This window comes from Podarcis melisellensis (genome assembly GCF_964234715.1).
Source record: "Podarcis melisellensis genome assembly, chromosome: 5".
Taxonomy (NCBI): domain Eukaryota; kingdom Metazoa; phylum Chordata; class Lepidosauria; order Squamata; family Lacertidae; genus Podarcis; species Podarcis melisellensis.
Genome location: NC_138537.1, coordinates 51,697,048 through 51,721,150, shown reverse-complemented (window position 1 = coordinate 51,721,150; position 24,103 = coordinate 51,697,048). Strand labels below are relative to the sequence as shown.

At 41.6% G+C, this 24,103-nt stretch overlaps 1 protein-coding gene across 1 annotated transcript in view; it reads left to right on the top strand.

The window, feature by feature from the left end:
• The first annotated feature begins 5,305 nt into the window (after nt 1-5,305).
• PDZD8 (PDZ domain containing 8) overlaps nt 5,306-24,103 on the top strand; it is a 39,934-nt gene continuing 21,136 nt past the window's right edge. Inside the window, exons 1-2 of the mRNA XM_081912631.1 lie at nt 5,306-7,605; nt 22,697-22,819. Coding sequence (XP_081768757.1) covers nt 6,725-7,605; nt 22,697-22,819 — 1,004 coding nt within the window. The 5' untranslated portion in view covers nt 5,306-6,724. The remainder of the gene's footprint in view (nt 7,606-22,696; nt 22,820-24,103) is intronic.

Below are 24,103 nucleotides of genomic sequence, written 5' to 3'. Positions count from 1 at the left end.
AAAAGGTGCTGGTATTCACTATGATGTTGTTATGGTAAGTGCCACACTTTTAACAAGTGCTTTTCTTCGGGGGGGAGGGTGCTGGTACTGTGTACCCTTGAGTACCCCCAGAAAAAAGCACTGAATACATGTAGAAATAGGTAAAGGTAAAGGTAAAGGGACTCCTGACCATTAGGTCCAGTCGTGGCCGACTCTGGGGTTGCGGCGCTCATTTCGCTTTATTGGCCAAGGGAGCCAGCATACAGCTCCAGGTCATGTGGCCAGCATGACTAAGCTGCTTCTGGCAAAACCAGAGCAGCGATTGGAAATGCTGTTTACCTTCCCGCTGGAGCGTGCTTTCGAACTGCTAGGTTGCCAGGAGCAGGGACCGAGCAACGGGAGCTCACCCTGTTGCGGGGATTTAAACTGCCGAAAGGTCGGCAAGTCCTAGGCTCTGTGGTTTAACCCACAGCACCACCAGTGTCCCATAAAAATATGTACAGAAGTCTAAATGTTTCATAAAAAGCAGCAAGGGTGGGCATGTATGCATTGCCAACAAAAGGAAAGATGAAATTCATCACTCTCGGAAGAGAACAGATTTGCATATATTTAGCATAAGGCAGCATGAACTATTGTCAATCACTAGTTTAAGCCTTCCAGAGTTCTTCGCCCCATGCGACTATCACTGCATGAGGGGAAGCATGGCAATACTCTCTGGCTGACCTCACCGCTCCTTCATTATCATTGTCACCTCTGCCAGAGCTCTCTCACTTGTTGGGGGCTGAACCTCTGCAGCAGGGAGCCAGTTCTAGTCCTGAAAGCTTCTTGCATGGTCTAGAACCCTGGAATATTAGGATTCTAAACCATTTGGGAGCCTACATGTATAGAAAAGCCTTGTTGCAGAAGTTAACTCTCCAGCGCATGGAGGGCTGCAGGAGTGGTGGGGAATCTGTGTCCCTCTAAATATTTGTTGGATTCCAAATCTCATCAGCCCCAGCCAGCATGGCCAGTGGTTAAGGATGATTGGACCTGTAGTCCAACATTGTTTCTCAGCCCTGGGCTAGAGGGAGGCATTAAATAGAAGGACAAGAAAAATATGTGTGTTTTGGCTAAGGTATGGTTTTGTGCCTGTGCTTCAAAATAGAATTTAGTGTATTTTTGGCAATAAGGTGTGGATGCTGTTTGAATCATAAGGTGGCTGGCTGCCATGTCACTATATTTGGTTTCAATAAAATTTTATCGGTTTGAGTTTCTGCCCTACATTGAGTATTTGCATCTTTAAGATTTCAGCCATTGCAAAGACATTTGTGTCTCTCCATACTCTGCCCCCCCCCCAATCACCAGCAATAGTGGTGGTTTCTCTGCTCTACCTCCTCACTGCCTCACCTCACTCTGAGAAAAGGCCAAGGGGATCCTTCAGAATGAGACCTTCTAGCCAAAGTGGCCAGAAGGATACCAGAGTTGCTCTCACAGTTTGTCATGGAAGCTAGAAAGGCTGTTTTTAAACATATATGCCAAGTTAATAATATATGCCAAGTTAATAATGAAGTGAGCAGAGGATCTGGGGAGCACCAATGTCCTCACCCCTCCTCCATCCTAAGATAACTGTCTCACTCTGCCATATTTTGGACTGGCCCTGTCCAAGGATGATGGGCATTGTAGTCTAGCAACATCTGGAGGGATGTAGGTTCCCCATCTCTGCTTTGTGATTGTGATGCCTTTTTTTTTTACTACCACCACAGCATGTAGCTTAGGCAACAGTTCTTCCTGCATACTTAAGCACCAGCTCTTTATTCCTCTCCAGGCTTTTATTATGCATGTTTATCTGCAGACCTCTCTTCCTGTGCCTTTAATCATCCTGCTTCCTAAAACTCTCCGGAGAACAAATAGAGGGGTGTGTGTGTTTATAAGCTGAATAATGGATGAACACCATGCTGCATTTACTGTGCTGTGTTTCCAGCTAAAGTACATTATTTCTACATGGCACCATGCTGCAAGACCTATGTTTAAAGCTAATGAGCCATAGATTAGCATCTCGGAATGTCAATTAACACAACTGTCTCTCTTGCTCTCTCTCCCCCCCCCCTTCATTAACTCGTATTTATATATTATTAATACAGAAAAATACGTGGGCTCCTTCTGTGGTGCATATAATACCTGTGTTATTGCTGTGGACAAAATAAATCATGTTAATGGCCCTGAATATTAATCCCAGAAGTGTGGCAACTTTGAAATCAAAGAGTTGTATGTTGCTTCTGGTAAGCAATCAAACTGCCACAGTAAACATAGCTGTTGATTTAGTGTAGCTCCACACACTTTGCTTGACTGGGCTTCACATTCCTGCCTTTCTGCTGATCTCATATAATGTAAATGTAATAGTCTCTAACTATACATGTAATGTGATTAGCAAAGGAAAAAGCCAAAGGTTCATTGGTTTCCAGCATTCTGGTCTCACAGCGGCCCAGGAGAAGCCTGCATGGAGGACCAAGAACAACACTTTCCTCACTTGTGATTCCCAGCGACTGGTATTCAGAGGCATACTGCCTTCAGTAGTGGGGGTAAAAGCATAGCCATCATAGGTAAAGGTAAAGGTAAAGGTACCCCTGCCCGTACGGGCCAGTCTTGACAGACTCTGGGGTTGTGCGCCCATCTCACTCAAGAGGCCAGGGGCCAGCGCTGTCCGAAGACACTTCCGGGTCACGTGGCCAGCGTGACATCGCTGCTCTGGCGAGCCAGAGCTGCACACAGAAACGCCGTTTACCTTCCCGCTGGTAAGCGGTCCCTATTTATCTACTTGCACCCGGAGGTGCTTTCGAACTGCTAGGTTGGCAGGCGCTGGGACCGAGCAGCGGGAGCGCACCCCGCCGCAGGGATTCGAACCGCCGACCTTTTGATCGGCAAGTCCTAGGCGCTGAGGCTTTAACCCACAGCGCCACCTGTGTCCCTATAGCCATCATGGCTAGTGGCAATTGATAGCCTTTTTCTCTTTGTGTTTGTCTAAGCTTCTTTAAAGACATCCACTTTGGTGGCCATCACAATCTCTTGTGAGGGCAAATTCCCCAGTTTATTTATGCGCTATGTAAAGTATGAAAGTGCTTTATTTTTTCCTTAATCTTCCAACTTTCCTGCTTCATTGGAGAGGGCAAGGTTCTACTGCTCCCTATCCATCTTCTCCACACAAAAGACACAGTAGCTTGCTAAAAGACACATAGTTGTCAAAGTAGCTTGCTAAAAGGCACATAGTTGGAAATCTGCCAGTGTTTATGTTGCAAGATGAATCTATGTGCTGGGAATCAGAAATACTTGGTGTACAAAAATAACAAATTGGAATTAAAGTTGCTAGGACAAAAAGCCATCTGCCCAGTCTCCTCCTCTTTGCAGCAATGTGTCCTGCATTATCTGGCCAGGTTGGATCTATTCACATCCCTTAATGTCATTTTTTTTGTCCATGTGCCACATGCCAATTGCATCCCGATATGTTATGTGACACTGGAGGGCTAGACAGCTGCACCTGTCAGCAATTTCAGCCTCCCTTCCATAAAGTGGTTATGCAAAAGCAGGGTTGCCAGATCCAGTTTCAAAAACAAGAGCTCTTGTGTTGGAAATAAAGAACACACCTTATGTTAGGTTGAAATACGGTGTTGTGAACTGAGGGTAGTCATTCAAAACAAAGGAAATGCTTTATAATTTCAGTGTTGATATGCCTCTGAATGCCAAGGACTGAGGGGTAAGATATAGGAGAGGGTAGTTGCCTTCATGTGCTTCTGTGCTTCCCAGAAGGTCCCAGGACTAGGGCTGTATACATACCCAAGTGCTAATGAGTTTGTGCGTCACGTACATCAAACTTTTTAATGTGTGCTTTTGCATATGTATGTCCACACATGAGCCCTTTCAATTAAAATCATCATCTCATTGTTTTCCATCCGCACAAGGGGGCAGTGTTCAATGGGATGTATTTGAAATATGTGTTCCCACCCACCCTGAATATTTATCTACCAGACCTGTGCAAAACAGTGAGTTAAAATGTGTGTGTGTGTTCTTGCCTGCCTGCCCCGCCAGCAGCCCACCCGCCCTGAGTTGTGGAAAACCTGGCTTCATTTTGGGCATGCATCCTTTTGCCTGTGCAGGCACTTGTTTGTTTATTCAAATTTTGTGGAACACCAGACTTGCTCAAAACAGCTGCAGCCCACTGAGGGTGTTTGGTGATGGATGGCAACCAACAAAAGATTGCCAAACATTAAAAAAACCCCACCCCCACAACGCACTGCAGTATGTTGATTGGGGGGCAGGTCAGACACCCACCTATCCCCGCCCTGGATCCGTCCCCAAAATAATTCAGAAGACATGTCTAAGGGTTTTTAAAAGCATTTTTTAAAAACTCAATTTTAACTTACAGGTATTTATTATTTTATTTCAACAATGTAGAAGTGCATTGTGCAGTAAAGTCACAAAGGATACAATATGATCAATTCTTTGTCCAGTGTAATTAAATTTAGACTCTTGATTAATTGACCTATCTCTAGGTCACTTACCAGGTAACATAAGGTGTGATATCACCACCTGTCTTTTTAACTGAGCAAGGGTCTGAGGGAAGGAGAAGGCCAAAACTGAATGTGCGCTGGCTAGAACAGGCTGCATCGAGACATGGATGGGAACATGACTGGCTGCTGCTTTAGACCCAAGCTTGCTGAAGCTATGAGAGGAGCAATGAGAGCCACTATTGGAGTGTAATGTTCTGCACTTCCTCCATCAAAACTCAGGTTGTAAATTAGTATAAAACAAACCTTTATTCTCAAAAACACTAGTCGCAGGTTTGCCTCAAAGATAAACTCTTTACCCAAAGTGCCAAGACCCCGGAATCTTGCTGTTGCTCAGCTTTTTCAAGTAGGTGCTGTTTGGACTGCAATCTTAAAGCATCACTCAGAGACATGTAGTTTTTCATACCATCCAATAACCATTATTTTAGAGGAAAAGAGGGACAACAGTGACTCTGAATAATTAATACTCCATTGCACTTTTGAATCTGGATAACATTAATGGAAAACCGGGAAACCTGTGTTTGTTATTCTTTTCCCTTTAACATAATGAAATCTGTGCCTAATTCAGTTGCATTGTGTAATTGGTCCGTAAACAGCATATATGAAGCAATATACAAGTTCTGCGTGTTTCTTAAGGTTAAAGGCCTTGTTTTAAAAAGGTAAATAAAGGCAACCCCCATCCGCTGGACTTTGATTTGGTATTTTGTCATGTTCACAAGAGACTAATTTCACACCCAAAACCCACTCCCGCTCCGCACCCGCTCCTCTCCCTCTTCCCCTTATTTTTGCATGGGGGAAAAAGTTTACAGGTTCATTTAGATTTGTCTGTTTCATTACAAAAGCCATCCTTCGTGTTGATTCGGCATATTTAAGTCTCTGCAATCCTTCAAGGTCCGGCTACCTTCTTGCTTGAAACTGTTATGTTCAGTGAAGTATAAGGTGCGTGCCAATGTTATCTTGGCTAGAATATTTTCATTCATTTTCTTGGCAGTAGTACTGTAGTTGCCTAAATCTGAACTAAAAGCAGGAGAAAGGGAGTGATTTTCACGGAGATCGGAAAACGACGCGGGTGGGAGGAGCATGCCGGTGAAGTGCAAACAAAAAAAGGACGTTTGTTTCCCACGACATTCGGGTAGCACCCAAGCATTTGATGCTTCTGCTCTAATTATATTTTTGATGTGCTTGTGTATGTTTTACTCTATCGCTACGGGACGTTCTGTTGTGGGAAGCGGCTTATAAGTTCAATAAACTAATGCGCTGGTTGCAATGTCTTTGTCGGTGGACCAGGTGGGAAGAGAGCAAATAAAATCGAGGCCAGCAAAGCGGGTTGCGGGTGCGCGCGTGTCCGAATTCAGAATCCCTGTTGTTATTCTTAGAACACCGCTTGCATCCTATACTGATAAAGAAAACACCGCTTCCGCAATCCCCCTGGTGGAGACAGGATTCAGCCCGAGCCTGCCCTCGAGACAGGGTTCGACCACGTTTCCTTCTTGCGGTGCCTTTAAGGACCCTCACACTTTCAACCCTTTTGCCTTACAAACACTAACTAACCTCTCAACCAGCCTTGAACACAGAACATGCCGGACGGGCGGGGGGAGTAGCGGGAACCAAAAGCAACAGAAGGGAGGAGGAGGAGGGGCCAGAAACAAACACGCATGCGCACTTCCGATCTCCTTTTTTCCGCCTTACTTTTTTTTTTCCCCTCCTCCCTCCGCAGTATTATGAGGTCAGCGTATGGGACGGCGTAGCCTATGACGTAACCCACCCACTCCCGGACCTCCCCAGCCTTTACAATCCAGACAGAAGAGGGGACGGGGCAGCCAAAGGGAGAAAAGTGGCAGTTGGTCTCTCCTCAGGAAGGGGGCGGTGGACGCGAGAAGACGAGAAAAGACCCGGATGCCGCGGCCGCTGCTGCTGTGTGAGGCGGAGCGGGCCACGGAGGGAAGGAGTTGTGGATACGGCGGCGGTTTGTCGTCTGGGGCCGGCTGAGGGGAGCGAGCGTTGGGGGGGCTGCGTCGACCTCGAGCTCCCCGGGTTGTTGCTTTTGTTTTTTGACGGCGCCCGTTTCCCCTCAAGCCGCTGCCCGCAAGATGGAGGTAGCGGGGCTGGCCGTGGCGCCGGCGGCGTGAGGCGGCGAGGGCCGCGGGGTAGGCGGTTCGCAGGGAGCCGGCGCGGCTGCGTGAGGGGCGGCGAGAGGCGCTGAGGCGATGCTGTCGGTGTATGGAATGCTGCTGTCGGCTCTGCTGGGCTCCTGCCTGACGCTGCTGTGCCAGATCCTGCTCTTCTACCGGAGGAAGCCCGAAGACCCCGAGGGGCCGTCCTCGGCGCCCAACACCGGCATCTACACCACCCGGGCAGTGCCCGACACCAGCCTCAAGGAGTACTTCGCCGGCTTCGTTGGCGGCGGCGGCAGCGGGGGGGTGCAAGAGGGGGCTGGCTCCCGCAGCGTGCCCCCCAGCCAGTCCCCTTCCAAAAATGACCAGGGCACTCACTCGGACTCCTCCTCTAGCTCGGTGGTGGAGTTCACCGAGGAGACCCTCTACTGGCTCAATGCCATCTGTCTCTTTCTCTTCAGGGAGCTCAAGGACACTGGCTTTGTCAGGCACTGGGTCACCAGGAAGATCAAGGTGGAGTTTGAGGAGCTGCTCCAGACAAAGGTGACAGGCAAGGTGCTGGAGGGGCTCAGCTTGAGAGACGTTGCCTTTGGGAACGTTGTGCCCGTTTTCAAGAACATCAAGATCCTGAGGCCGGTGACCTGTAGCGAGGAAGGATGCCCTGAGGAACTAGACTTTGAGGTGGACGTTGAGTACAACGGTGGCTTCCACTTGGCCATTGATGCCGACCTTGTCTTTGGCAAGTCGGCATATCTCTTTGCCAAGATCTCTAGGGTGGTGGGTCGGGTGAGGCTGGTCTTCACCCGCTTGCCCTTCACTCACTGGTCTTTCGCCTTTGTCGATGAGCCTGTGATTGGTCTTGAAGTCAAGTCACAGTTTGAAGGAAGGCCCTTGCCACAACTTACTTCCATCATTGTCAGCCAGTTCAAGAAAGTCATTAGGCGCAAACATACTTTACCTCATTATAAAATCAGGTAAGGTGCTTTGGGTTTAACTGGAGCAAAGCTATACTTTACTCACCATTATAGTTTGGGGAATTGTTGGAAGGAAAACTTTCTATTGACTTATTCTTAGTAAACACTGTGTAGTAGTATTTGAAACATGGTAATAACAACAGTGATGATAACATTCGCAAAAATGCCTTCTGAAGGTGGCATTTTTAGAAGATGAAATGGTTTGTATACATATGCATAGGTCCACAGATTTTTGATTTGTCTTATCAAAGCCATTATTTAGTTGTACTGCTGACCCCATTCCCCCATTCCACACCTCATGGTGCCCCTTATTCTGTTGTTGTTTTTTGAAGAAAGTGCAAGCAGTAACTCACTGCTGTTTTCTTCCAGTCTGCTGGAAATCTTGATCATGTGGAAAGCTTAAAGTGAATAGAGCCAAACATGTACCTTTGATTTCATGAAAGCTGGATTTAATCAGCTCAGAGAAATGCTAGGTAGGATTCCATGGCTAGATATGCTAATAAAGAAAGGAGCCCAAGATTAGTGGGAGTTCATGAAGTGAAGAAGTTACTAAAGGCAAATCACAATTCTAATGGGAGAAAAATATGAGGCAAAATGTAAAGAGCTGATGCTGCTGACCAAAAAGTTTGGTGATGAATTAAACACACACACACCCCGAGACTTAGAAAAAATGAAAGGAAGGAGAGGTCGTCACAGAGGGCAAATACAGATGCATACCCAGACCTGTTAGAGCAGTGATAGGAAAACCAAGGCTGGCATACTATGTAATGAAATGGATTGTATGGTTTAAGAAAGAGGAAGGTAACTAGGCCTGCTTCATTGTAAGGATGATGAAATGTTAGCATGTACCGGTAATAAAGAGAAGGAACTACTTAATACCCTTTTGCCTCTTGTTTTCTCCTAAAAGGGGAACTGTATGTGACCTTGTGACAGTAGTTAAGGGTCAGGATTGCAATTTAAGATAGAAGAGGAATTGGTCAGAAAATGCCTAGCTACCTTAAAAGAGTTCTGGTTTTTAGGGCCAGATGTATTGCATTCTTGGGTACTAGAAGAAGCTGCTGATGTATTCTCAGAATCTCTGTCTATCATCTGTTAGATATCCTTGAGAATAGGCAAGGACTGGAGATAGCCAAATGTTGGTCCAGTTCTCAGAAAAGAGGAAGATTAGACTGCTTTTGCTACCAGGAAAGATACTTGAACAGATTAGATAGGGACAAATTTGTAAGCATAAATCTTGACAAAATGCAGTGGTTAGTAGAAGCCAACATAGATTTGTCAAGCATAAATACTGAAGGGCTGTTACATAGTTCTCTGCTATCCCAGAGCAAGAGCATATATAATGGGCTTAAGTTACCAGAGTGTTGCATGTTAAGTTAGACTTGGGTTGCATGTTAGGAAAAAAAATTTAGTGGTAAGAACATGAAACCAGTTATCTGGGGTTTATGGTTGGGCTTTCTTTTGCGGGAGGTCTTCAAGTAGAGACTGGTCATCTGTTGGGGATGCTTTTGCTCTGGATTTCCTGGATCTAGCTGGGGGTTGGACTAGGTGGCCTATGAAATCCCTTTCTACTCTGATTTGCAAAAGCCTTTCTGGAAGGAAAGAAACTTCATGTCTTTCTTTCCTCTCTAGTTAGGGAAAATAACTAATATTCTCTCTCTTGCAAGAGATGTAAATAACATCTCACTCACTCTTTGGTACTCTTTGACCTGCAGAGAACTCTGGGAATGGAGGACTCTGTGTTTCCTCTTGATATTCTTCTATTTATGGACAACCTGGGGTGGGAATATTTTTGTGCTGGGTGTTTGGTGCAGGCATGCTTGCAACTGGCAAACAGGTGAGTGTAATTATGGAACCCTGTTTACAAATTGGAAGCATGGGGTTTTTTTGTTTTGGTAAACTACATAAACTTGCTAGAATTTTTAAGAGGCATGGTTTTAATGCTCTCTTATTTTGTAGATAGTCTCTGTTGGGAAAATGACTTTGTATAAAGTAGCAGAAGAAAGAGAAAAGTTGTTGTCTGTTCACTGACACCCCTTGGCTACACCCTTTTCTTCTAACACTTTAAAACACCCACACCATGTTCAAAAGATTATGTACTCTGTTGATATTTAGTCCAGATCAGCTGCCTTTCACAGCTTTTGGTTTTGTCTTTTAACCACTAATGCAGGTAGAAATTATTTTTCTGTGTTGAGCTTGTCCTGAAAGGAGTGGTTACTTGTCTTCTTCCTTCCTTTCCCTTTACCATCTTTATCATTAGTTGCACAAGGTATTTCAGCTTAATGTTAGATTGTGGATGTGTGCCCATACATTTTAAAAACACCAATTTTGAGATATCCTACATATCTCAATCCCAAATACTAAGTTTAAAACTTTATAATGTTTAATAATAAAGCACTTGGTTTTATTCTAAATGCAATAGTAGCTACCATGCAAGGCACTGGGAGATGTTGGATAGTTTTTCACATAGCATGTGTTCCTGAGCACTAGAAGATTCTGTTTCCATCAGCCTGATCCCCATGGAGAGGATGCAGGCTCCCTCATTCAGGGGTGGGAGTGCCTTGCAGTATTCAACTAATCATTGGAGTGATTGTGTTGTTTGCACACTACTAAGTATTCTGCAATTGAACAAATGGTGTAAGTTTTGCTTTTGGGGAATTTCAGTTTAGATGAGTAAGAGGCGACATGAAATAAGCATATAAAATTATGCATAGCACATAGAAAGTCAATAGAGTGAAAAATTCCCTCATAATGCCAGAATTTTTGGATATCTAATGAAGCTGAATATTGGAAGATTCAGGAAGATTTTGAGTGTGGGGTGCAGAGGGAGGAGAGAATCCTCATTGTGTGAGTGAATACCTTGCATTACAGTGGATTTTAACCAATGGATATTGGTAGAGAAAATTTAGTAGGGCCTAACTGGCAGTAAATCACTGATACCACAGAATTATAAAATCATAGAATTGTAGAGTTGGAAGGGACCCCGTCATTATCCGTCTCCCTGCATTACAGGAATCTCAACTAGATCATACATGACAGATGGCTATCCAACCTCTGCTTAAACACCTCCAAGGAAGGAGGGTCCACCACCCTTCATGGGAATCTGTTCCACAGTTGAACAGCTAAACTTTACAGGCATGGCTATTCCACAACAAGCCTGGAATATACCACAGTATAAAAGTGACCTCCTTTATTCATCAGATAATACCTCAATATAGACAGAAAATAGACAGCTTTTTATTTTATTTTTCAAAATTTTAATCCTTTTCATATTTACCTAGAAGTCTGTTCCGTTGTGTGTGGAACTTGCTTCTAGATAAGTGGACATTATTGGCTAGGGTTGCTGTTCCTTCTTGCTTCATTTTTAAAAAAATTAAGCTGGAAATTTTGGCTGAAGAGTTAGAATATTAATAGCTGCTTCGTAACAATATTGGCTCTGATTTGATATTTTCCATCTCAAAATCAAGTGAAGCTAAAATTGGCTTCTTTTGTTTTTCTTATATCCTTCAATTGGTTCTGTTGATAGAACTTCTTCCTTGTTTAAAAGTTTTCCTGATTTTTTATGTTTGTGTATTCTGATGCTGTGGCCTAGATTTAGTTAAACATGATTTAATTATAATAATATTGAACTTGGATAGTATTAAAGTGATAATCAAACTAGATATTTAAAGAGGAGGGAATCCTTTTCTAAGGTGGCATTTGCAGGTTTTTAGTACTGTTTGTGTAATCATAGAATCTGTCCAAATCTATGATGCTATGATTCTAAGTTGAATTGTAGAGTTGGAAGGAATCCCGGGGGTCATCTAGTCCAGTACCCTGCAAGGCAGGAATCTCAACTAGATAATACTTGACAGATGACAATTCAACATTTGCTTTAAAACCTCCAAGAAAGGAGAGACCCTCACCTCTCATGGGAGTATGTTCCACTGTAAAAACAGCGCTTATTCTCAGAAAGTTCTTTTTAATATTTAGTCAGAATCTCCTTTTTTGTAACTTGAATCCATTGGTTTGGGTCTTGGCGCCTGATGCATTATTGATTGATCATGGGCACCTTTTTCAGCCAATCAAAATGGATATTTGATTAATTGGATAATTACATATTGCAGCCTTGCTTTTGGTAACTAGAAAACTATCATATCGGGATAAAGGTTAGACTAAAACATAAATGTGCTAGACATTTTTTATGGTATTTCTTGCAGGCTGAAGTAATACACGCTGATCAATTTTCTCAGTAATAAGTATGCCTGAGTTGTAATGTGTTGACCCAGCTGGATCAACCCCAAGGCTTTGACATTTGTCCAAATTATTCTTCTCTTTTTTGGCAAGGTGTCACCTTGGTGTCAAGTCATTTCCAGATATTTGGGAATAGTACTTCCTACCAGTGTATGACTGAAGAACAGAACAATAATAATAGGCAGCCTATTTACTAATTAATAAGATTTGAAAAGAAGTGGTGTGGTAATTACTCCTTTTCAAAGAGGTACTTAAATGAAAATGATGAAGGGATCTTTCAGAGATGAAGAAAAATAGCTGTTTTGCTCAGAGCGTATGAAATGCTATTGTTTTAAAAAAAGCTATTAAAGTATGTCAAGAATTGGAAGTCCTGGAAAGGATAAAGTAATGTAGAGTACAAAAACAAGGTACTTTAACATTTCTAATCACCCATGCATAGGACAAATAAGGTTCAGGTAATGAAGCTTTTCCCAATGTGCTGCTCTCCTGTTGTTTTGGACTTCAAATCCCTGCAAGCATGGCAAATGGTTAGGAATGATGAGAGCTGTAGCTCATAATGTCTGGATGACACCATACTGGGGAAGGCAACTTTGACCTCAAACTGCAGATATATTGTTTGTTATTAAGTTATGTATTTTTTGTGCTTTTATTCTGAAAACCAACTGTCTGAAGGGTGGTATATAAACAGAACAAACAAACAAACAAACAAACAATATAGGTATTAACTGGCAATATGGACATAAAACAGTAAATAGTCTATTGCTTGTGTTCTTTGTTTTGCTTTTTGTTCTAGTAAGTATTAGCAATTAAAAAAGAATTAGAACATTCTTTTAATGGGGACACTTTGTTCTCTGGGGCAAACAACTGTTGCATTGAAGGTGACTGGTTTACTCTCTAACACCTGTTTGGTGAATTTGCATGTTGAATGATGTCCATTCAAGTGGTAGATACACAAATGCAGTCAACACAGATTTTGACGCTGTTACTGATTAGATGTTTGCAGGTAAAGACAGTCTCCCCACCTTTGTGCAGTACTACAAGAGGGTTCCACAAATAAATCAGTAGATGGGTATAATTGCTAGCTGTGGAAGGAAAAGTTAAGAGTTTAAGTAGATACTTTCTAGGGCAGACTAATAGTTAATCTAGTCCAGCATCCACTTTCCCATAGCTGCTAACCTAGTGCATCTCTGTTTCTCACAGGTAGGGTATGAAGGGAATAGGGCACTGTCTTTGTTGCTCCACAACTGCTGATACTCAGTGGCATACTGCATCTGAACATGGAAGCCTGTCTTTGATAGACACCTTCCATGTATTTGTTTAATACTCTTTACAAAATAGCTTAACACTGGTCATTACAGTGTCTTGTAGGAGTGACTTCGTTTAACTTCTTACACACTGTGAGAAGAAATTATTTTTTTATTTCCTGAATCTCCCCCATTAAACTTCTTTGGATGATCCTAAGTTCATCCAAGTTTTAAGAAGGTAGGAGACAAACTTACCTTGTTTTATTTTGCCCACACAAATCATAATTTTAATAACTTTCATCATGCCCTCCCTTTAGGTTACTTTTTAAAAATTAATCTAAATATTAATTTTTAGCAAAGGTGCTCCAGTCCCATGGAAAAGACTTGTGGAAATGAAGTATATATAATTAGCAAGAATGCCTATATTGAGAAACAATCCCTTGGGCCTGTGGGACCTCCTGTAGAAGAGTAATGCTTCAAAACAGCCTTCCTAATTGCATTTGGTTTTCCAGCACTCAGATCTTACAATATACATCCATCCATGTGCTATAAAGTCCAGAGGTCCTTTACCTTTATCTTACATTTACTATTACAAGCTTATAGTAGAGGCTTGCTATTTGTTTTGAATTAAAGGTAAAGCTAAAGGTACCCCTGCCCGTACGGGCCAGTCGCGTCCGACTCTAGGGTTGTGCGCCCATCTCACTTAAGAGGCTGGGGGCCAGCGCTGTCCGGAGACACTTCCGGGTCACGTGGCCAGCGTGACGAAGCTGCTCTGGCGAGCCAGCACCAGCACAGCACACGGAAACGCCGTTTACCTTCCCGCTATAAAGCGGTACCTATTTATCTACTTGCACTTAGGGGTGCTTTTGAACTGCTAGGTGGGCAGGAGCTGGGACCGAAAGACAGGAGCTCACCCCGCCGCGGGGATTCGAACCGCCGACCATACGATCGGCAAGTCCTAGGCACTGAGGTTTTACCCACAGCGCCACCCGCGTCCCCTGTTTTGAATTAGTATGGGTAATTTTGCAGCCTCTGTCACTATGGCTGTTTTGTCCAGGGCCACCATATAGGCAGTGTTGTTTCTGTCTCCTATCTTTGTAGACCCTTCATACTTAACCTCTCAATATGGCTCCCTGATTATGGGTTTTCCTCCAACTGGAGATGCATCTTCAGGTGATGAAAAGACATAATAATAATAATAATAATAATAATAATAATAATAATAATAAGTTTTATTTATATCCCGCCCTCCCCAGCCGAAGCCGGGCTCAGGGCGGCTAACAACATTAAAACAGTACAACATTATAAAACATTATAAAAATGAATTAAAATCAAAATTGAGGGCAACCATGAACTAAAGTTTTGTAAAGATTGCCAAAGGAGGGAGTCAGGCTGCGCCCTGACCAAAGGCCAGGTGGAACAGCTCTGTCTTGCAGGCCCTGCGGAAAGATGTCAGGTCCTGGAGGGCCCTTGTCTCTTGTGACAGAGCGTTCCACCAGGTTGGAGCCGCAGCCGAAAAAGCCCTGGCTCTAGTTGAGGCCAGCCTAACCTCTCTGTGGCTTGGGACCTTCAAGGTGTTTTTATTTGAAGACCGTAGGTTCCTCTGTGGGGCATACCAGGAGAGGCGGTCCCGTAGGTACGAGGGCCCTAGGCTGTATGGCTTTGAAGGTTAAAACCAGCACCTTAAACCTGATCCTGTACTCCACCGGGAGCCAGTGCAGCTGGTATAGCACCGGATGAATGTGATCTCTAAGCGAAGACCCTGTAAGGAGTCTCGCTGCGGCATTCTGCACCCGCTGGAGTTTCTGGGTCAGTCTCAAGGGCAGCCCCACGTAGAGCGAGTTACAATAATCCAGTCTGGAGGTGACCGTCGCGTGGATCACAGTGGCTAGGTCAGGGCGAGAGAGGTAAGGAGCCAACTGCTTAGCTTGGCGGAGATGAAAAAATGCCGCCTTTGTTATAGCTGCAATCTGCGCCTCCATGGAAAGGGAGGTATCGAAGATTACACCCAAACTCTTAACGGACGGTGCTGGCACTAATTGCACCCCCGCAAGAGATGGGAGTTGCCCCCTCAGTCCCATGTCGTCCCGTCCCAGCCAGAGGACCTCTGTCTTTGAAGGATTATCAGAGGGAATTGAAGCATCTGCTCCACCTGGCCTTCAGAGGTTTATGAGATGGTCACATCAGTACTGCATAATGATAATCTAAGCTGCTGGTGGTTATTTTTTATCATAGTTATGACAATTATAGTTGTATTGTTTCTTGTTTTGGGGGGGACAGTTCTGTGGTTTATTGTATACTATTCATTGCCTGGGGAGCTTTTATTGAGGCTTGGTTTACACTAATAATAATAAAAAATATTTGCTACATGCATTTCAAAAAGTGCTTTGCAACTAAAGCATTGAGTTCTGCTTTTCACACACCTGCTTTTATGAGAAGTTATTTCCACATAAGTAATATGAAAAATCTGCCAGCTGCTGTGTTTCCTAATTCAAGGTCTTGCGAGTTCATCCATTAGATACCTAATCTGCTTAACATAGCTAAATCAGTAAGGGAGCTCTGTATATAATAAGGACATTAGTCTGTTACATAAAAGGAGCGGAATTTTTTACTTTTTTGTTTCACTTGAGAAATATGATTTTAACTTGCAGGTATGGTAATTTTAAATTGAAATATATTTTTTTTGCAATTTGGTTCTTAGATTAGGTTTGCAGGATGCTAACAGTTTCCCAGTGGAATTCTTTATCTTTCGGAATATGACATAACCATTTTATGTGGCACCTATGATGTTTAGGAAAGAATGAATAATGTGAATCCTTATTCTGACCATTTATCAACATATTTCCTCAGATTTGTCTATCTCTATAGTATACTCTTGCATATTGTTTCTCCCTTGCCTTTGTTGAATAGCTAACCATCTTTATTAGAGCTTCTGTAACATTTCTGCATCACAGATAAAACAGTAAAAGGTAATTATTTTGCGGAACAATTATTAATATTTTCAAGTAAACTCTGGGTAACTGGAGAATATTCTTTCTGGGAACCATTATGTTAATCCTCTATCTTCCTGCATTCTAAAAATTGCCAGTGTATATTTCAGAAAGCATAAGTTACAAATATAGTTTACGTTTTTTACTTTGAGACAGTTCTTTATCATACAAATTACATTGAACATAATTGGTGTCTGTTATAACGTGATTCTTGCGATGATGCCTTGGACATCAGATGAGCTTGTGTGATGGCACAGAACATTCTAACTCCTCAGAGAACCAAGAACTTGGCAACAAAAGGTTCACTGTCTAAGTTATAAAAAGGAATACTTGTCTGTCTGGGTATAGAACCCCATAGACTTTATTGAAAGAAAAGCTGTATGGGGTGAGCTAAGCTGACTGGGAGAAGGCCTGGGAAGATAGGGAATGTATGAAGTAGAGTGCCCAGAGGCTAGGCAAATGAAGAAAAGCAGGGTGAAATATATGATCCTGAGGGAAAGGCAAGTATAGGAGCCAAGAGGCCAAAGGAAAAGCATTGGGGATGTGGGTGAGGGAGCCAAGAGGTCATGGGGTGCCAGAACTCCTATGCCTTTATGAACTGCATTGAAGAGAGAATTCTGCCAGTTATTGCTTCTAGTCACTGCAGCATTTTAAATTGAGATGGCAAGAGCAGTAATGGAGTACTTGGTTTTATTTCACATCTTTGTCACAACACGTGTCTTAAAACCGGGGAAATATTCCTTCTTGTCTGTGAGGGGCAACTGCATATCACATGCAAATATGTGTTCTTAAAAATGAAAAGCACCCTCTGAAATCTGACTGGGGTGTTTTTGTGTATGTACTTAACCCCTTTCCCCGCCAGCCATCTACTCCAAATCATATCTTCCTCCAAACTTAATTTCCACAATGGAAGTGTGAGTAGCAATGCCTAAGTACTCTTGTAAACTTTTATATGGAACCTTTCAAGGAGGGAAAGCTGCTGGAGGGGTGTGTGGAGATTTTGTAATAATTCTGTTTTAAACTTCCCCCACTTCTCCGCTCTAAACAGCAGCTCCTTGTGGCTGCTTCTTTCCTCTCCACATAAAGCCCTGTTCACATGTATTTGTATATGTACTTTTTAGGGCTGTTTCAAATTTCTTCCTACATTTGTTCTTATGACAGTAATGGGAAGATAGTATTTTCATAACTTGAAAGTAGTCAGACATATGTTTAGAAGATACATTCAGCAAACCTCCAAACTTCTGTTCAGCAGAAAGATCTTTGTAACTCGATAATGGTCAGGGTGTCAGTCAAGGACACAGATCATTTTACTATATGTTACTTAAAGATTGTGTGAAAGAAGAAGTAACAAGAGTCTATTTTAAGTTTTATGTGTTTTTACATACTGCTTCTGCAATGTTTCCTCACTATGGTAGGATATATAAGCAGCTAGCCAACAGTTAATAACTGCAATAACTGTTATTATAGCCTGATTTTATTCCTGTTACCTGGGAATAAACACCACTAAATTCATTGGGACACATGCATTCAATTTTTAGCCTTTAGTTAAGGTTAAATTGGCAGCACTAAATTACTGTTTTCAATGACTTATTTTAAGAATTCAAAGTACTCACTTATTTTAAGAACAACTTAAGAGGTTTTCAAAGGTGTTGTGTGTTGAAAATATGAGACAGAATAGTGGGAAGTTTAATGCTGAATCTCTCAAAAGGATAAGAGAAATCATTTTATTTTTATAGTCTGATGATGGCAAGCATCTTTCCTGGTGGCAGCTAAAAATAACAGATATATTTAGGAAGCTATGCTTATTTATATAATGATGTTGCCACACATTACTGAAGTTTTAACTGGTAATACCTTAGAAATTAAAAATGAAAGCAATCATAAGTACATTTAATTAAGAAGCTCTATTTAACTCAGAACTTTCTGAGTATAACTTTCATGTATAAATAAATATGAAGAGGATTGCGCAACATCTGTCATGTATTCGCTAGAGGGACTTCCAAAGCAGGTCAGGCAGTGTAGTTTAGTGGGTAGTGTTGGACTAGGGCTGGAGAGATTCTTTTCATATTCTACTCTGCCATGAAGCTCATTCTGTGACCTTGGACCAGTTATTGTATTGAGGTTTAACTTACATCGCAGGGTTGTTTTGAGTATAAAATATGTTAGTTCAAGTGCACCAGTCTGATCACTTTGGAAGGATGGGATGAAAATGCAATAATAAGCTATCATTATTCTATTTAAGATAGTGCTTGATTGAAGTATTCAGCCCTACCCAGTTTTGTAGGTTTGGCAGATGGTATCTGGGTTAACCTCTTCCCAAAATTGTATTAATTGTCTAGAAGGGTGGGCAAATTTAAAGAATTTTCAAGTTGGTGAAAATTGAAGTTGATGACAAAGACTAACCATTTGTCATCCTCTTCAGGGGTGGTGCCGCACTCACCATGACAAGGATTTGTTGAAGCCTGCCTATTCTTGAAACAATCATGTATTTACTGTATATAATATATTATTGACACACATTACTGAAGTTTTGACTGGTCGTATCTTACAAATTTAAAATGAGTGCTACAGTTCAGCTAAACCTAGCTGTAGAACAGGTTCTGTATCTTTTGCTGGTGGAAAATGGATCTGCCTAAAGTTGCAAATCTTCTTTCAAGAAAATCCAATTTTAAATTATGCTGAGCTTGAGAATTGTTTTAAATTGAATTCACAAGCTGCTTCATGGGAACAGTTATTTATTTTGGGGAGTTCCGTATTGAAAAACATGCCAAATTCCATTCTGCTCTCTTTGCTTTTAAACTTAAATAATATGCAATGGGTATCTTGACAAGGTTCTGTAAACTGCATTGTGAATGCAGACAAACATCTGCACTCTTGGTTAGAGTAGAGCACTGTAGTTCTGCAGCACTGGTGAAATTTGTATCTGCAGCAAATGTAGCCATATGATCAGTTATCAGATCTGCAGGGTGTAAAATGTATTGCAATAGATATTTTGTATATGCCAGGCCATAGTAGAAGTCTGTGTTATAAACTTACTGTCTTGGTAATAGTGTATAAACATTAGCTCCTAACAAAAATAACTTGTACTGATTATTTCCAGTACAAGTTTGCTTTTCGGAAAACACTATCCCACATGATAAGGAGGAAATTGTTCTGAATGGCATAATAAAATGATACCATTGTAAAATTTGTTAGTCTTTAAGTCTAACACAGCTGCCCCTCTGGAGATCATAAGGGTTTGTTGTGCAATCCTGTCATTTGATATTCCCCTTGTCATAGAGGTCAGTGAAAGGACACACATAAACTCATAATTTCAGTGGCACAACATTAACAGATAGTTCTGATTAGAATGTGTTAGGAGTTATTTTATTTCTTTATGCTGTTCCTGTTGAGAAAACTATTTTTCAGCAGTTATTCCAATACTAGCATGCTGGTATTGTATCCATTAAGATACTAGCATGCTAGTATCTGCATCCATTAACATTTTATGTATGCAAAGGTGAGCAAATTAATGTGAACTCCGCTTAGAAGGATAGAAGTCTATAGTAATTTTATCTTGGCATTTACTTGGCTGCATCTGGTTGTAACAATAAGCTATGGTTAAACACTGGATTTATCATTACATGAACAAGCCCAGGTGAATCTCAGCTTGTGTACTCCTCACTCAACTGCCTGTTCAGTTCTAAAGAGAATAGAAGCTTTCGCTTTCATTTTTAACTAACCACAGGTTGTTGTTGTTGTTATATTAAAAAAACCCAATTTCATACTGCCCATTAGGGCAGTTTACAATTGCACATTAAAACAGCAATAAAACAAATTCTAAATCAGTCTTCCAAATAATTAATACAACTACACAATTACAATGAGATGTATAGCTGCAGTAAACTGATTGCTTTTCTTGTGGCTGATCTCATCCAGAGATTCTGTTTTGTTCAGTATTCTTTGAAGGCCTGGGCAAAACACTGTCTGGATGGCACCAGAATTACAGTGGTGAAGGTACATTATGCACCTTTCGGAGGGGGCAGTTCAATAAATGTGTGCACTACAGAGAAAGCCCTCTCTAGAATCACTGCTGAGCTAAGCTGTCAATGAGATCCAATGGCTAGGCAGGCTGATATAGGCAGAAGCATTCCTTCAAGTATTTGGGTTCCAAGTTCTTTAGGACTTATAGGGCAGATATCTGAGGCCCAGGGCATGAATTTTGTTAGAACAAATTTATAAACTCAAAAAGGCAGTCAGTCCCTAGTCCCTCTGAGGCCCAGGGCAACTGCACCCAGCTGCTTCCACTTCTGCACAAGCCTGCTTATAAACTAACAAACACCCTGAATTGATCCCAGTAACATTTGGCAATAAGTGCAACACCACTTAGAATCCTTGCAGCTCTATTTTACACTAGCTGCAGCTTTCAAGTATTCAAGGGCAGTCCCTTGTAGAACATGTTAGAGTAATCTAATTAGAACATTACTAGGGCATGGGCTGCTAGGCTATCCTGGTCTAGGAATGACCATAGCTGGCAAACTAGCCATAAATGCTGATAGACACTCTTAGCCATTGAAGCCACACACACCAGCACCTATACCATCTGACCGGCTTATGGAAAAATAGAGTCACGTTTCATCAGTATATTGGTGATGCTATGCTCCATACTTCCTCAATAGCTCTCACCATGGTTTCATTAAACAGCAGTGGGAACAGAATAAAACCCTGCAGGACTCTTCTGCTTATCTGTCAAGGCACCTAGAAGAAGTCTCCCAATGTTTATTGTCTGGAGACAGCCCTGCTGGAAAAACACCCACCATATCACAGTGCCTCCAATCCTCAACCTCCAAAAGGACACTTAGGGTCAGTGGTATCAAAAAGCTTTTGAGAGATAAATAAGGATCTACAAGATTGCACACTCTCTGTCTCTCTCATAATAAGTCATCAACCAGGGCAATTTTAGTGCCGAACCATGACTAGAGTGGGTCTGAACCAAACTAAACTGTGGTTAATCTTAAAGATAGATTACTGAAACAAGCCAACTTCAAACCATAGAGTATAAAGAATAAGGTGTCTTGAGGAGGCAAGCCATATGCAACTTGTTACTCAGTAAAAATTGAACTTCTGTGGATAACTTGGAAACTTTGTCTGAGCCTCTGGAACTTCCAGGCCCAAAGGAGATTTTAGGGATCCCAAAATATATTGATGGAAGAAACAGATATTTGCAAATCATTAATTTATAACATGAATAGGCTGGCTGACTTTAGTTTCAGTAGGGTAAAAAGTGGCTTTTGCTGTTGCAACAAAAGCTAGCCTCAACATCTGGCGATAGGGACATGGCCATTCAGTTCCAATCCGCATGCCAGGCAAATACCTTATTGCAGGGATTGGCAAACAGTGGTCCACAGTGTGTCTGTGAAGAACACTTAATATTTGAGTTCTTTGAACTTCAATGTACAGTGGTACCTCGCAAGACGAAAAACACGCAAGACGAAAGAGTTTTCCGTTTTTTGAGTTGTTCCGCAAGACGAATTTCCCTATGGGCTTGCTTTGCAAGACGAAACGTCTTGTGAGTTCTTGCGAGTTTGTTTCCTTTTTCTTAAAGCCGCTAAGCCGTTAATAGCCGCTAATAGCTGCTAAGCCGCTAATAGCCGTGCTTCGCAAGACGAAAAAACCGCAAGACGAAGAGACTTGCAGAACGGATTAATTTCGTCTTGCGAGGCACCACTGTATTCAAATTGTAATACAATAAAATACAATACAGTGGTACCTCGGGTTAAGAAATTAATTTGTTCTGGAGGTCCATTCTTAACCTGAAACTGTTCTTAACCTGAAGCACCACTTTAGCTAATGGGGCCTCCTGCTGCTGCCACGCCGCCGGAGCACGATTTCCATTCTCATCCTGAAGCAAAGTTCTTAAACTGAGGTACTATTTGTGGGTTAGCAGAGTCTGTAACCTGAAGCGTCTGTAACCTGAAGCGTCTGTAACCTGAGGTACCACTGTATAAGAAATAAAAAAGTAATAAAAATACAATTAAAAATGATACAGCACCTAGCACATCACATTACAATTTGTACAACAGACAGAATAAACATCAAATGGTCCAACATGACACTCAGCAATTTTCAAGTGACCTATGGGGGGAAAGTTTGGGAAGAGGGTAGGAGCTGGGTAGATTAATTTTAATCAGTGATTTAAATTGGCAAGAAAAAAGACTGTTTTAAATCAAGTTTCCAATTGATAACTGTTTCATATATTTCTTAAACAAATCTGACAAAATCATGTTAATTTTCAATTCGACATACAGTGGTACCTCGGGTTAAGTACTTAATTCGTTCAGGTTTGAACCTGAAACTGTTCTTAACCTGAAGCAACACTTTAGCTAATGGGGCCTCCTGCTGCTGCCGTGCCGCCGGAGCACGATTTCTGTTCTCATCCTGAAGAAAAGTTCTTAACCCGATGTACTATTTCTGTAATCTGAAGCATATGTAACCCGAGGTACCACTGTATTGTATAGTGTTACTTACACAGTTGCTTTGTTCTTACAATCAGACCTTTCATCTCTTCGTTGCAGTGTGTAAATTTTGTATGCTTTTTTCACCTATGGGGGAAAGTTTTTAACCTATTTATACATATATTTTGACTAGGTTCAAGCCGTTTTTTCCATTTCAAGTTGTGCCACCTGAAGAATTTAGAGATTGGAATCTCAGTATACAAAATTTTTCACTAACTGAAGGACGACTGAAAGTTTCCTTAATAGAATGTTCAAGGTATGTTCTTGGTACTCTCTGCATGTCTGGTTTCACTGAATGTCTTCCATTGGATTTCCCTTGTGGATTGTGGAATGGGACTGTAGCTCTTAAAAATAAAATGAGTTTGTTAATCAACACTATTTAAAATTAATTCCTAAATATGTGTTCCTTTGCATTAGTTTGCTTTTCTCTGCTAATTACAAAGACAATTAGGAGTTGTTGCTCGCAGCTTCTATTAGCACATTTTCTTCTTTTCTTTTTTTCTATCTTCTTTTTTTTGTATCTTCGAAAATGTATTTCAAATGAAGAATACCTTTTTTCATTTTGTTGGTGTTCTAAATGGAGTAGGAATAGACTGTAACTGTAACACTGCTTCATGCTTAAGTATTAATGTTGCTGTGTTCAGTGTGGTTTACTGCCATGTAAATTTGTATAGAAGTACTGCCTTAGCACTTCTTGAGCAAAAATGAGTAACTCTGTAAAGCAGATCTTTAGATAGCAATTCAAATTTAAAATGTATTGTCAACCCTTAAAACTCATGACAATTGCAATTACTGATCTGGTCTACTGAAATCTAAGGCTGGTTGATTTGGAGGCCGGGGATGATTAGCTTTTTGTTATGAGCACAGCTTTGTTTAGTGGGTTCTATAACGGAACAAATATTCAGAGTACTTGTTGACAGTTGCACTTACAACATCAAGTTTATAATACTAATAGCTCCCTGCCTCTGATATCTGCAAGGTTTTAATTGTTGAAAGATTCTAAAAACAGAACTGATGATAGGAGCTGTCAAGCAGATGAAATACAGATAATTCTCTTGACAGAGTAATGTAAAGTATAACATCAAAACAGCAGACAACAGTATATGAATTACATTTTATCCGCTGGTACTTTAATATTTTAGCGTGCAAGACAAATCCGTCCTCCTTGCTGATGAGTCCTTGCAGAGCTACAGCCCAGCAGCTCATGGCAATGGGATTGGGCTTGATCCTTTTGCCAGCTCTAGGCTGCAGACTGTGCATGATGCTGTTGTGATATGGTAGACTTACTTGGGATCTGGTAGATCCTGGGCTGGCTTTTAAATATGATCATTATTTTTTCTTCCTATCACACCTCTTCTGTGATGGTGTTAGGTGTGCATGCCAGAATATGGAAGCATGCATGTCTTGAGTACTAGGCTGTTAATACAAAATTGATCAATTAAAATATCAATTTTCTTCATTCTTTATCACTGTTACATATGTAGTAATAGTGCAAGATTCAACTTTCTGCCTACTTCAGTGTGCATGTTATGTTTTTGAG